Source organism: Crocodylus porosus, unplaced genomic scaffold (genome assembly GCF_001723895.1).
Source record: "Crocodylus porosus isolate Cpor-Errol unplaced genomic scaffold, CroPor_comp1, whole genome shotgun sequence".
NCBI classification, from domain to species: Eukaryota; Metazoa; Chordata; order Crocodylia; family Crocodylidae; genus Crocodylus; species Crocodylus porosus.
Window position 1 is genome coordinate 35219979 of NW_017728951.1, and position 13797 is coordinate 35233775.

The window sequence follows — 13797 nt, forward strand, 5'->3', positions numbered from 1 at the left end:
GAGGGGTTGGCTGAGCATAAGGCGCCCCTAGGGAGGCACTCGGAGCCTGGAAGGTGGGCGGGCGCAGGGAGGTGGGCGGCTCAACGCAGGAGCGCCCCCTACTGGCCTGCCACACCTGACACATGGAAGATATCAAATTTTAGCCATTTTTAAAAATGAAATCTTCATATTTTCCCAAGCAGGAAGCAACTGTGACCACCTGAAACCTGAGATTCTACTTCCTGCCTTTGTTTCAAGGTAATCTGCATCATCACAGATCCTCACAAGAGGTGAGAGACTCCATACCAGCTATGAACTGACTGCCCAGAGGAGTTTTCCATCTATTGGCTCCTCTGTGAAATCCTATGACATACGAATTTTCATTTCTACCCCCCAGGAGAACTGTTGCAATCTTTTTCCAATGCCTGAAGAAGGGTGTTTTTGCCCCAAAACTTGCAATTAAAGAATTTTTTTGGCAAAAAACTTGTTGGTCTAATAAAAGATACCATATCTACTTTGAGTCCTGATTGTTTGAATTTCAGTGGCTTGGGTGCCTAATTACCCCAAAAGTGTCCAGTTACGAATGTAAACTGAAATTCTGCTATTATTTACACAAGTGTAGCATATCAGAATATGCATCTGTTATAGACAGGTACTGCAGCCTCAAGCACATTATCAAGTGCCTATAAAATACATAGATTATCTAGCAAACCCCCACAAAACTATTATTTAAAGACCTTATTTAAAAAGCAATAAATGTAAGAATGCCCTAATTCTTACAGTAAGCCATAAAGTAACATTAAGATATTCAAAATCAGGTGGGGGGGAAAAGGAGCCTGATTTTTCAGGACTGTGGACCACCTGCAGCTCCTCACAAAAGCTGTATATCTAGAAAAACACAGACAGACAAAAATACCTAAGCTACTTGTTTTAAGGTGCCAGGTCTGATAAAAGATATCACTCTAAGGTATCCTTGCCTCTCACATAATTTCTGGAACACTGTGGCTGCAACATCACTCTTACACTACTCAAACACTGGGGGCAGCCACACTAAAGTTGACAGGACTAGCCAAAAACTGGTTTGTGTAAGCAAAGGTAAATCACGGACTGGCACAAAAAGAAATGATGTCCTCACAGTTTGGGTATGGAGAAAGGTAACAATTCTTTCAGTATTACATTATAATGATATAATTTGTTAAAATGTAACGATTACCTCTGCATGCCTCCGAAGCTTAGCAAAACCATTGCAACTTTGAAACCTGAATGAAGCAGTTAATTTCCAAAGTTCCAGTGACTCAGCTTACTTGCATTGCTACAAGACCATGCAGATGTAACAGTAAACAGCCAATGGACATGATAGCTCAAAGTAGTTAAAAAGGTGTATTTGCCCACAGAAAGACCAATAATTCATGTCTTTTTTGGAGAAGCTGAAAAGGTGTGTTTTGGGTGCTTTTAAAGCAGTTTTACCTTCAAAGCCAATGAATACTCAAATTTAATGCTTGCTTTAATCAATTAAAAGAGCCACAGACTTTGAGGAAGGAGAACAAAACTTACCATGAGCAATGCCTCAATTTTTAAACAATTTCTAGTGGTAAGCCTAATACTTTTAGTTCTACTTTGCATTTACAATGCCCCTCATTGGAAGTATGATTAATATAGCACCATGCACTAACACAACCAATCAAATACAGCAAAAGTGCACCAATAAGAAGTGCTAGGTATTTCCAAAAGATGCTTTGAAGATTCAACTTCTACTACACAAGGTATAAATTAAGCCTAATTGAAACCATATATCGCTGGATTGCTTACCAATGTTTAAACTGTCATCTACAAACATAAAAACCAATACTGCTGATATGTTCAAACAAAAGCTGAGATCAGTTTAATATTTTATAAATGAAAAAGAAAAATTCAAAACATAACAGCTAAAACACTAAGCAATACAAGGAATTCCCCTTAACAATGACAACAACAATAAACAGGCACTGTATCAAATACAGAAAAATAAAAAAATAAGACTCAATACGTCCAAAGAATTACCTCGTTCCTATCTCTAGAATATCTTAATTTGGAATCACTAAAGACAGCAATGAAAGTCCTGAATTTTTCCTTTTTTATTTTAAGAAAATGGTATCGCTATAAAAATCTGAGATACTCAGAACTGAAATCATGAATTCTTAAAAGGTATTCTGAAATAGTAGTATCACACAGTATCATAGCAGTCAGCAGTGAAGCAGACAGACTTCTCTGACATTGAACTAAAATAAATGCTTGAGTACATTTTGATCTCTTACAACTATATCCTAGACCAAAGGTAAGGATACGATCTGTACCAGGAAATAAAACACCACCTTTGATCATTTCTCCCATGATGCACCCAACTGACCAAATGTCAACTGAAAACAAAATGCAATGACATTAACATAAAAGATAGTTATTAAAATAAAATAACTTAAAAAAATTCACACACACACACAAAGTGATTATAAAAAGCAGTGTGTAATGAAAATGAGTGAGAGTGAATGTGCGCTAACTACAGTACCAGCAGAGACTATGTCCTACTGCTAGATGCAGCCTGAATAAAACTGAAGTTCTTACCTCAACAATTTTTAAAATGTATACAAAAATTCATGTCCATTTCAAAAGCGTTGTACCATATGCATTTTCATAACAGAACATTCAAACATTAATCACCTCACTAATTCAACATGCTGCAGCAGCACAAGGATACAGTCCCTTCCTGGAAAGAGGATTTTGTGGCAAACCATTTCGCCCATAATGCACCCCACAGACCATAAATCCACTATGTTTGTAGCACAAAAAGAAGGAAAAGCAAAGCAAACGGTCATTTAAAATTAAAGAAGCATAATATGATTGCATCCTAACAACTGCAAAGACAGAACAGAAGGAAAAGAAACCCTTCTGGTGTTAACCAATGAAGTTATTTAAAAACATACAGTATCTTTTAGGATTATTTTTATATAACACATTAAAAAAAGGCAAAAGAACAGCTTAGGTCTAATACACTGTTTAAAGAGGGAGAGAGAGAAATATGCACATGCATCAGGAGTTTAAAGCCCTTCTTGAAGTTTTGTGGCCTGGAACAATACCATTTCTGCAAACAGACTTGCTTAGAATAGCAGAGAAGGGTATATTTCTTTAAATATTTTAAATTGTACTTGTGGAAGTCAATTTAAAATTAGCAAACTAAATTGTCATTAAAAATAGAGTAGAGCATGTCAACAGAGTAACTTCTATTTTTAAAACAGAATTTATTAGATTTTAAGAATTGAAGAAATTTTGCCAATGTCCTGAAAAGCAGTTCAACATGCATTCATTCGTCTCTCCTTTTAAACGTAGTGGATACAAATAGTGAGAACATTTAGCATTTTAGAGGATCAGTTAACAATGATTAGCATGTTTGTGTAAGTAATTAGACTAGATATAATTGGTCTAAAAATTTCTTCAGCAACGATGGAGTAAATGTAAAGATTTTTATACCTTTCTGCTTAAAAAAAATCCAAAAACATTCCCACTAAAAGATAAATTCACTTTCAATGTTATGCCAATTTTCACTATTTCTGCTCAATATTTAAAGACTATAGCCAAATTCTACTCTACTACTTCACGTGTAAGTGGACTTAGTACTTAAGTGTGATTGTATTCTACCCAGTGTGAGCATGGTTGCCAGCTGTCCATAAATTTATTGACAGTCTGTAAACAAAAAAAACCAAAACCAAAAACAAAACAAAAAAACTTTAAAAAATGCCTGTAAAGTACGTGAAAAAATGGAAGCATACATAAAACAAACTAAGCAACTGTGAGCTTAACTGAAGATCCTTGATCAGAAAGAAGCTTGAGGCAAAGCACTGAAGGACAGACAGAGCAAAGCAGCACCCCCTGGTGTCTGAGCAGGAGAGTAACACCCTGCAGGGAGCATTCTCCCTGGGCTTTGTAGTCCACAGAAGCCTCCAAGCCTACAGAGGCCTCCTCTCCGCTCCCCAGTCATATCCTGCGGCACCCTGTCTCTTGCCTGTATCACTGCTGGGTAGCAGGTAGGCAAAGAGTGGTCCTTCTCTGGGGGTCTATGCCAGCACAGTGAGGGTAAGGGTGAGGCCAGTGAGGGTAAGGCTGTGGGGGGAGGGGGGGGGCACGTGCTATGTGGTGCAGAGTACAGTCAGGTATATCAAGTTGTGGGAGTGAATAGGAAACCACTGGGGTGGGAACAGGACAGCATAAAACCTATACTTGCAATCAAGCAAGGTTGCCAATCCAGGAACATTTCTTTGACTGATAATCTGCAATTATGGGGTGGAATAAAATCACACCTAGGCACCTAAGTCCACAATGAGTGCATGCAAGCATTCAAGGAAACCTGGAGAAATGAAGTAGTTTACTTCATGCTGTTGGAAACTCTACCGCTAGAACTTAAAAAGTATTTATTTGGCCAGCTGTCTACTCTGCAGGAAGACTGTGCTGCTGATGGCACCCAGACAGAGGGCACCAGATCACACATTTCAGCGTGCTTTGCAGGCTCCACAGTCTTCCTGGAGACAGTTGACAGCACCAAAGGGACAATGTCAGGGACTGACTGCTTAGCCCATATTCCCTTCACCATAACACACCCTCTCCTCTTCCCTTCCCAGCTGTCAGGCACTCAGACAGAAGACCCACAGTAGGTCTTTCCCCTCCTGAATACCAACAGATCTTTACCCCCCTGGCACTAGTCAACAGTCCCAGTTCCAGCACAGGTCAGGTAAGTCTGGTTGGGGTCAGGTGCCACAGAGTCAGGGTTGGGTACTGCTGGATCTGGGTTGGGCTGATCCAGTTGCATGTGGGAGGTGGGTCCAAGGTCTCCAGTCCCAGCAGGGGGCAGGTCAAGTTGGTCTCTGTCTATGGGGGGTAGGGGGGGGGCCTGGTTGACAGGGGCACAGTGGGCTCCATTTCTGGTGGGGACTATGCCATTTGGGTCCAAGGGAGGGGAGGGGGGAAGGATCTGATGGCCCCACCCCCTCCTATGCTCAAACAGCATGGAACTAAGCCCAATTACACCTTGCCTCCAAAAGGGACTAGCCCTGTGAGTACGAGTTGGTAGGGGGCAGAGAGGGGAGGAGGTGGGGGTTCAGGAATGGAGGAGGCAGGGACAGGGTGTCCATAGGGTTGGGAGGCCTCTGACAATGGCAGAGGTAAGGGAGATGGGTCATGGCTGAAAACATTATCTCCCCTACTCCCCTCCCCTCCCAAACTGGTCCCAAGGAAAAGTGAAGCAGCACAGCAAAGCCCTTGCCCACTCTTCACAGTGGTGATTCTGGTCTGGGAAGTGAGTGGCAGCAGCTTCCCTAGCCCAGCTGCCTCCCCCCAACACACACACACCTCCCTGGCTTTAAATGCCAGCCCTGCTGAGTCCAGCTAAGGCACAAAATATCAGCAATGCAGGCTGGGATTCCAGAGAAGAGGTGGAGCCTTTATCGCTTTGTAAGTGTACAGTATTCATTACACCTGACTAACCCTTACCACACTACACTAGGTTTAACTAGTTTAAACTAGACTAGGTTTAACTTTCTACCTGGTGTGCCACTTTTAGACCTACATTTTGTGAATGTCTGTACACTAAGTGTTGCTACCAGACAAAAAAGGATTCTCTTGATACAAATGTAATACTTTTACACACCATTTGATACTGTTCTCATGCAAGAGTTTTCTTGAAGTCACAAGGATGAATTTGTATTATCACGATTAGGTCTAGTAATAAAATCTCAGCAAACTATAAAACAATAACTTTTAAGTGAAAACCTTGCATAATAAAAGCACATGAAATAGTACTGAGATAGTTAAAAACAATAAGTAAATAATATTGCATTTTCTTAGGAAAAAATAATTACTGTTTTCTCATTCCTAAGAGTTCCTCTAAAACATTGCCTAAATCATCTGAACAAAATACTAATTTTCAAACCTAAATGTTTAAATCAAGGGCCTTGTTCATTTAAAACAAACACACAAAAATCTTTTGTTGTTTTTAAGTCAGAGATCTTAACTTCATGAGTTAGGGCATGCAAGTCATGACTACATTTAAGGTTGTGGTAATTTTTCTGTATAAATTGCTTACAAATATTTAATTATTTTTTTGGAAGGGACCAATACTTATGTGGCATTTGATAGTTTAATAATTTTAAATTGGGGTCTTTTTTTCCTGCAAATAAGCCCTGTACCCTCATCCAGAGAAATGTACCTGAAATGTTCTTTAGATAGTCTGCAATCAGTGCTTAAAAAAATCAGTTTTGTATAGAGTGATGGGAGTAATAGGAAAATACAAGCCTCAAGTACTCTTCTTCATACGTAAGACAGCTCATACATAAAAAGCTCAAGTGATTTAACATTAACTCCTCCACTCAGCCTTGAAAAACTCTACAGGTTTGCTTTAAAAAAAACACTGTCTTTGCAAATGTTTAATTTCATCTCGTTTCAAATTCTTTTTCCCTGTATTTAATTCAAAACTTTGGGGGTTTGCAAGCTTTGATTTTTAGTAACTGTTGAGACCCTTTCAGTATGTCAAGAGAAACTTTCAGGCAATAATGCTCAAACTAGCATGTGTCCATGGAACCTGAACAGGTAGGCAAAATAATCTAATAAAAATTCTGGATAATTGTGAGACGGTCTTCGTCACATCACAGAGTCATTATGGACAACAAAATGACTGCATGCAAATCAGCTGCAGAGGATTTGTCCCAGTTGCTCAGTTACTCTACTGGCAGCATGGCCCAGTTTAAGGAGTCTGAACTGCCTGTAATTTTCATCACTGTAATTAGATGGTCTTGTTGAGCCAGGCCTCTCTTGGTCTGCTACCTGGTCCCCTGTAAACTAGTATAGTGTGTACCATAGTTGGGTTGTCAGTGACTAAACCAGCACCACCACTTGGGCTAGCCTGGGTAAAGAGGGTGTGTGAACACCCAGCAGGACTAAAAACAAGACCTGTTAAAGGGCAGATGGGCTTCCTGCAAGCCAACGGCCATCCATACCTGGAGAGGAGATGGGTGCCACCAGGTCACTTTGCCTGAAGAATCATCAGTGAAGCAAAGCAACTCAACTAACTTCCTGTGGAGTGGAGGAAGGTCACTACAGCATCTAAGGTGCCCTAACAGTAACTAAACATACTTTAGCCAAAACCAACTTGTCCTGCTCGTTTAATTTATATAAAAATACCAAAAAGGTGCATTTAATTAAGAATACATTAAATAATCTTTTATAAGTATATTACAAATAGAGTAAAATCTGGTTTAGTAGTTGCAAATAGTGGGTCACCCCTTCACAGATGAGCTTAGTGCTGACTTTCATGAAAACTATGCTGATTCTGCAGTGAAAAAAATACACTTTTCTAACTTGACATGATTTTGTTTTTTTAAAAGAAGGAACTACGACCTGAATAAATCCTTATCTGAAAACTTGGGAAAGTATTAATGTATCAAGTCTTTTGTTAAGACACTACCATTCTCCATCCATTACACTTATACCATAATGAAGAATTTATGATGTATGCTAGAAAGTGCTAGGTGGAAATCAGGTTAAGTCAACTTTGATATCAAGTTCAACCCTCACTAGGAAAGTCAGAGCAAATACTGAAATCAAATATACTTATCCCATTATACTTTGGCAATAAAAATAAAGTTTTTTCCACATCACTTTGTAAGAAGAAACATGCCTCCCTAATCTAGAATAATAATCTAGGGAGGAAAAGATATATCTGCAGTCCTGCAAAAAATCATTTGCTCACCTAGCCAAGGTATTTTTGTCACAGGGAAGGCAGGGCAAGTAGATTTTGCTCCTGGGTTTGAGATTGCTAAACCAGTTTTGCAAGTCTATATTATCCCTATTCAATCAGGGGATTAAGATTTAATGAGACTTTCCCCAACATGACATAACCTGTATGATACAAGTTTCTAGAAACCCTAAAACAGGTTTGACTCCTACTTGTTACAATTACTCTAGGAGCCTTAGCACAGATAATCAGTATCAAGGGGTGAGTCTACAACATGCTACAGTGATGTAGTGTCTGTGGGTAAAAACTGTTATGCTGCCACTACATTGCTATAGCAATGTGCTCCTTCAGTTTAGGAAGTAGTACTAAATGACAGCGCAGTAACAACAGTGCCATAGGGGCACATGTAGATGCACCCAAGGAAGTGCTAATCAATACAGTGTTTAAAATGCCTGCAGATGGTCACCATTGCACAGGATGGTGCCAAACCATGAAGCTGCACTGATGGCACCAAGGAAAGAACTGAGAACAGAGCACTGGTATTTCAGGAATAACAGCAGCACTATAGAGACTGTGAGTGCTACAAGAAAAAAAGATACTGTACATTCCAAGTGTTCTCTGAATGCATAATTTCCCCTCAAACACTTACCCCTCCTGTTTTCTTTTATAATATATTGATAGAAGTAGGACCAAAGGACAAGTCTAAAATGATAAAAAATGCCTGAAAAGAAGAATGGAGCAAACAATAGCCTTCCCCATGAAGTTTCTTTGGATTTTTTGAACCAGTATCTTTTAGGGTTCCTCAGAGTACCTTAATAGCATTCCTGATACTCTGCATTGCTGTGGCAACTGCATTAGGAATTTATTTTAAGTGAAAATCCATGAACAGGTGGTTTGCTAAGTGATACAAAAAGTGGGTATCCTCAACTTATACAAACCATTTCAATCTGTATCTTTCCAAAACTATGAATATATTCCAAGGTAACATAATGACACAAGTTTAATTTAGGAAAACACATTTATTTGCACAGGAGAGGGACTAGAGGTGAATTCATGCCAAAGTGTTTCTCAGATTAAGACGCACACAAATTATCAAGGAAGTGGATTTATCACTTTTCAATAGTAAAACAAACCATCATTCCAAGTCAATTATTTAATTGTTAAACAAACAAGGCCCCCAATTTCTTTTAAACATCTAATATAAACATTTCTAATAGAATTGGTTTGATATTGCATGTTTTGGTCATACCACACTACCTTAAAGAAGTTTCTACAGCTTGGAACACGTTAACATGTAAAATGTAGCATGCCAAACAAAAAATAAAGCTATGTCAAAGAAAGACTATATATTTGCTGACCGTTTTCTTTGTATCCCATCCCTAGGATGACTTCTGGCGCTCTGTAGTAACGAGTCACTACATAAGGCGTCATCATAAAACTAGTTCCTGCGGTTCTGGCCAGTCCAAAGTCAAGAATCTTCAAAGTGCAGTCTGATTTTACTACTATATTACTGGGCTTTAAATCCTTAAAAAGAAACATCACATATGCACATGACTGCCGAGACAAGCACAAAATACTCTGCAGTTCGTATTTAAAAAAGGGAATGCTGCTGTCATGAAAACCCATACACAAGTGGGATTTTTTTTTTTTTTAATTTTAAAGTTTCTGTTATTTTCTCTCTTGAATGGATTAATCTGTACATCTTCAACAAGCTACTGAATTAAGGTTCTCTTGTTACTCTTTAATAACTTATGTAACAACTGCAGTGGAAGTACAACACACTTAATGTTACTGGATATATTAGAAATGTTTCAAATACGTTTGGGTTAGTGTAAATGCTAGCACAGATAAGGACTGAAAATTACTCAAAGCAACTACAGTAAAAATATTACCATGGGAAAGAAAGGCAATATATTATATAATTAATTCCATAAAAGTTCTTCTAAATTAATGCAAGGAAAATGTGTTGTTGTAGATAAAACCCAGTAAGTACAAAAAGACAATGGGTACTGTGTTAGTAAAGGTTGCATTACCTCTTTTGATTTGATGTTCAGAAGGAAATTCATATTTGCAAAAGCGTCATTTACAATGAGGAGTTAGTTTGTCATCTGTAAATCAACTTTCATGAAGACCAAACACAAAAAACTGTACCTTTAAACAACTCCCTAAAGATAACACTTAACTTTTAAAACAGGGATTAAAATTACCTAACCACGTTTCAAGAAATTTTCTGTTGAAAATGTTGCAACAATGCTCTTTATTTGAGCTCTTGGATCAGATTTTGGTTTTTCACCCTCTCTCATATACTCGGCTATGAGCTATCTACTGGTAGTGCAGCATCTACACAGACATACATGTCAACTATTTTATCTGCAGCAATATCGTACACATCATTGGATATCCTAGATCAAATACTGCCTGTGACATCAGTGATTTTGTTCTAAAAAGCATAACAAGATATTTTATTCCTACCAAACTGATCTCTAAAGTTCGGCAGCATTGGTTTTCCTTCCTGTGCCCCCAAAACAATATTTGTATGTAATGCAAGATGAAGATCTGGGCCAACTTTTTACATAACAGTTACTGGGATTCAAAGCACAAATTACCATGCCTATATTTTGCATAATCTACATAGTTTTCATTTCGCAGCTGTCAGGTTTCCAGTGAGCATCTCAAGAAACACACAAGAACACAGGTTGGCAACCTACACCCTTGTAGGCCAGATCTAGCCGCAGACTCGGGGGGCTTCAGTGGTGATCGGCAGCAGGGAGGTTTGGTGGGGCTGCACCGTGCTATGCTGTGCTGGGGTCAGGCAATGGGAGGCTTTACCCAGGCCACAGCTGGGTGGCAGAGAGAAACAGTGGTAGCAGTGGCCAGGACCTGGTATGCCTTGGACCCAAACCACTTCATTTTCACCCACTGCCTCAAAAAGGTTGTTGACTGCTGCATAGGAGTGCTGTAGTACTTACTACAAAGTACAAAGGAAAACAAATTATTGTACAGGAATATTTGATGTATGCTTGTTAATTAGAAGTCTCTCTTTCTCTCTCACTGACACATACTTGCTAATTGTATCCTAGGAGAATGTAAAGTTTTGCTTACAAAGTTCTCAATCAGCTTTTTTTTAGCCATTTAAGACCAATATGTATTTTAGACTGTTCCTGAGTTTTGCTTATGGCCCAATGTGAGGAGTTACTGGTAGTAACCTTTATTAATTAACTCCTGTAAATCTTTGACAAATTGCTGTTTTCTCAAATTTTACTTCATATTCCAGCTCAGTCCTATCAAGAGAATAGCAAGACACTGTTGTGTTAACCCGAACATTAAGCCTACATTACAGAATCACAGAATCATAGAAAATTAGGGTTGGAAGGGAACCCAGAGGGTCAACTAGTGCAACCCGCTGCTCAAAGCAGGACCACCCTGACTATATCATCCCAGCCAAAGCTTTGTCTATCCAGGTCTTAAAAACCTCTAAAGATGGAGATTCTATTTCTCTGGGTAGCCTGTTCCAGTGCTTTGATACACTCATAGTAAGAAAGTTTTTCTTAATATCCAACCTCAACTTCCCTTCCTGAAACTTGAAACCATTGCTCCTTGTTCTACCATCTGTCACCACTGACAGCAGTCTAGCTCCATCCTCTTTGGAACTACCCTTCAGGTAATTGAAGGCTGCTATTAAATCTCCCCTCAGCCTTCTCTTCTCTCAGCCTCTCCTCAGAAGTCATGTGCCCCATATCCCTCTAACTATTTTCACTGCCCTCCACTGGACTCTCCAGTTTGTCTACATCCTTTCTGTAGCTGGGGGAGGGGGAGATGTGCAAAATAACACAATACTCCAGATATGGCCTCACCAGTGCCAAACTGAAGGGAATAATTGTTTCCCTTGATCTGCTGGCAACGTTCCTACCAATGCAGCTCAGTATGCTGTCACCCTTCTTTGTAACAAAGGCACACTGCTGGCTTATATTCAGCTTATTGTCCCCTGTAACCCCCAGGTCCTTCTCTGCAGAGCTACTGCTTAGACAGTCAGTCCCCAGGCTGTACCAGTGCAGGGGATTGTTTCATCCTAACTGCAGGACTTTGCATTTGTACGTATTGAACTTCATGAGATGTCTTTTGGTCCAATCCTCCAATTTGTCTAGGTAACTCTCTGAAAACCTTGCCCTACTCCTCCAGCATATCCAGTACTCCCCTGAGCTTGGAGTCAACCACACACTTGCTATGGGTGCAATCTGTCCCATCTTCCAGATGGTTGATGAGATACTGAACAAAACCAAGAAATCACCTACTGAGCATAACTACTCAAATTATTGTCAGCACTGGGACTCCAAAAAACCTAAAAAATGAGGAAGTGGAATATAACATTGCCCTGCTTTGGAATTCCCATTGTACATACTGACACAAGCTGCATTTTAAATTCATCCAACTGCAGAAACGTGTGTATATGTTCATCATACCAGAAATCAAAAACCTTATGCAACTCATTGGTTAAACCAGGAGATGTGCATACAGTCCAAGAGTATTGATACAAAACTTTAATGGCATGCTCTGTGCTCTTCATCAAGTCACTTAAGAAAAGAGCATAAAGAGATCTTTCAGTGCCTGGGGCAGGTGTAAGGAGGGGAATTATGCTGATCACTAGAGATGCACCGATATATTGGTCAATATCAGACTGGCACCAATAAAAGGAAGACTGACATTATTGGCAATCAGCTTCTTTTGGCCGATAATGTCATTGATAAAAGTTTACCTACGGTCAAAACTGTACCAGGAGACACTAATACAAAAGTTAAATATACTCACTGCAATTTTCTCAGTAAGAGCAAATTATCTGAACCTTTCTCTGCATTTGACTTTCATGCTGCACATGCGTTGCAAATCTCTGGCTTCACCTTTGCTGAAGACCTGCTTCACTGTGGTACAAATAAACTAAATGCCTAAGCCACATGTTCTCCGATAAACATGTACCTTTATAACTGTCCCTTATTTTCAGAAGTTTTATGTAATACCATTAATAAATGTGAGGAAACTTAATATTCTACACTTCTAAATACTGAAGGTGAAATATATGTTCATACATTTTTCATGAACAATAAGCTGAATCTCCTATGAAGGGCTAAAATGAGCTGTCATAAGAGAATCCATCATGAGGATGTGCAGATGAAATTCATCCATCTGTGTCATTCAGAGGCATCCAGGCATACAAAGATCACTGTCTACACAGCATATGTGCCAAAAGTCAGCCTTGTTAAAGACCGTTCAAATATATCATGCATACACTTAAAAACGGGAAATCTAGCCTCAGGATTTCTGTTAGTTTTAGCTTACAGTTTGTAATCGTAATCAGTCAGCACCAATAATATTTAGAACAGAAATTAACATCAGAGTAGTACAAAGGTAGCAACTTTTGTAGTTATGATTTACATTCAGATTCACCCATATTTTGGTGGGCTTAAAGGTTCTGAAAGCAGGCTCCATAGCTCCACAGAATAGTGTCAAGCTCCATAGACTAGAGACTCCCACCTACTTATTTCAATATAGACAGGAAAGGGCACTCTTGTCATTTCTATGTCAGATATGTTCAGACTATGGGTGATCGCCTTCTTCAATGAAAAAATTCTAAGAAAATAGAGAAGCTACTGTACCACTAATGAAAAATAATGTACAGTAAATAGATGTGGAGAAATAATAAAATATGTATTTTAGAGAGATGAGAATTTACTAAGTCAACACATATATAATTTGATATGGTAACACTCAAAATAATGTAAGTACATACTAATAGTAATGTATAGATAGGATGCTATTTTAAGATTTTAGAAAGAATATGATATTTTGACAATCTATCAAAAGCTATAGTTCCGAAACTATACATAGCATGCATAATGAACGCATACGGGGTAGGGCTGGATATTCACCCTGCTTCTCCCTTCTGGGCATACTCAGCAGGCTGCATTGTGACTGTGTAAGTAGCTAGGAGGAAGAGAATCACCTAGGTATGCACATAATGCTGCATAAGCTCCAAAACGTTAGTCACAGGAAAAACACAACAGCTGGGGAGG

General features: G+C 39.1%; 1 protein-coding gene across 5 annotated transcripts in view; it reads right to left on the minus strand.

Annotated features, from left to right (window-relative positions):
* MAPK8 (mitogen-activated protein kinase 8) overlaps positions 1–13797 on the minus strand; it is a 112400-nt gene that overhangs the window by 19780 nt on the left and 78823 nt on the right. For 4 of the 5 annotated variants that reach the window (XM_019555608.1, XM_019555609.1, XM_019555610.1 and 1 more), the window contains 2 exons: positions 9091–9256; positions 2304–2375 (listed from right to left, as the gene is read on the minus strand). In XM_019555608.1, the coding sequence (XP_019411153.1) occupies positions 2304–2375; positions 9091–9256 (238 nt within the window). Of the gene's footprint in view, positions 1–2303; positions 2376–2710; positions 2783–9090; positions 9257–13797 lie in introns of all 5 variants that reach the window. The other variant, XM_019555611.1, reaches the window with a different exon arrangement.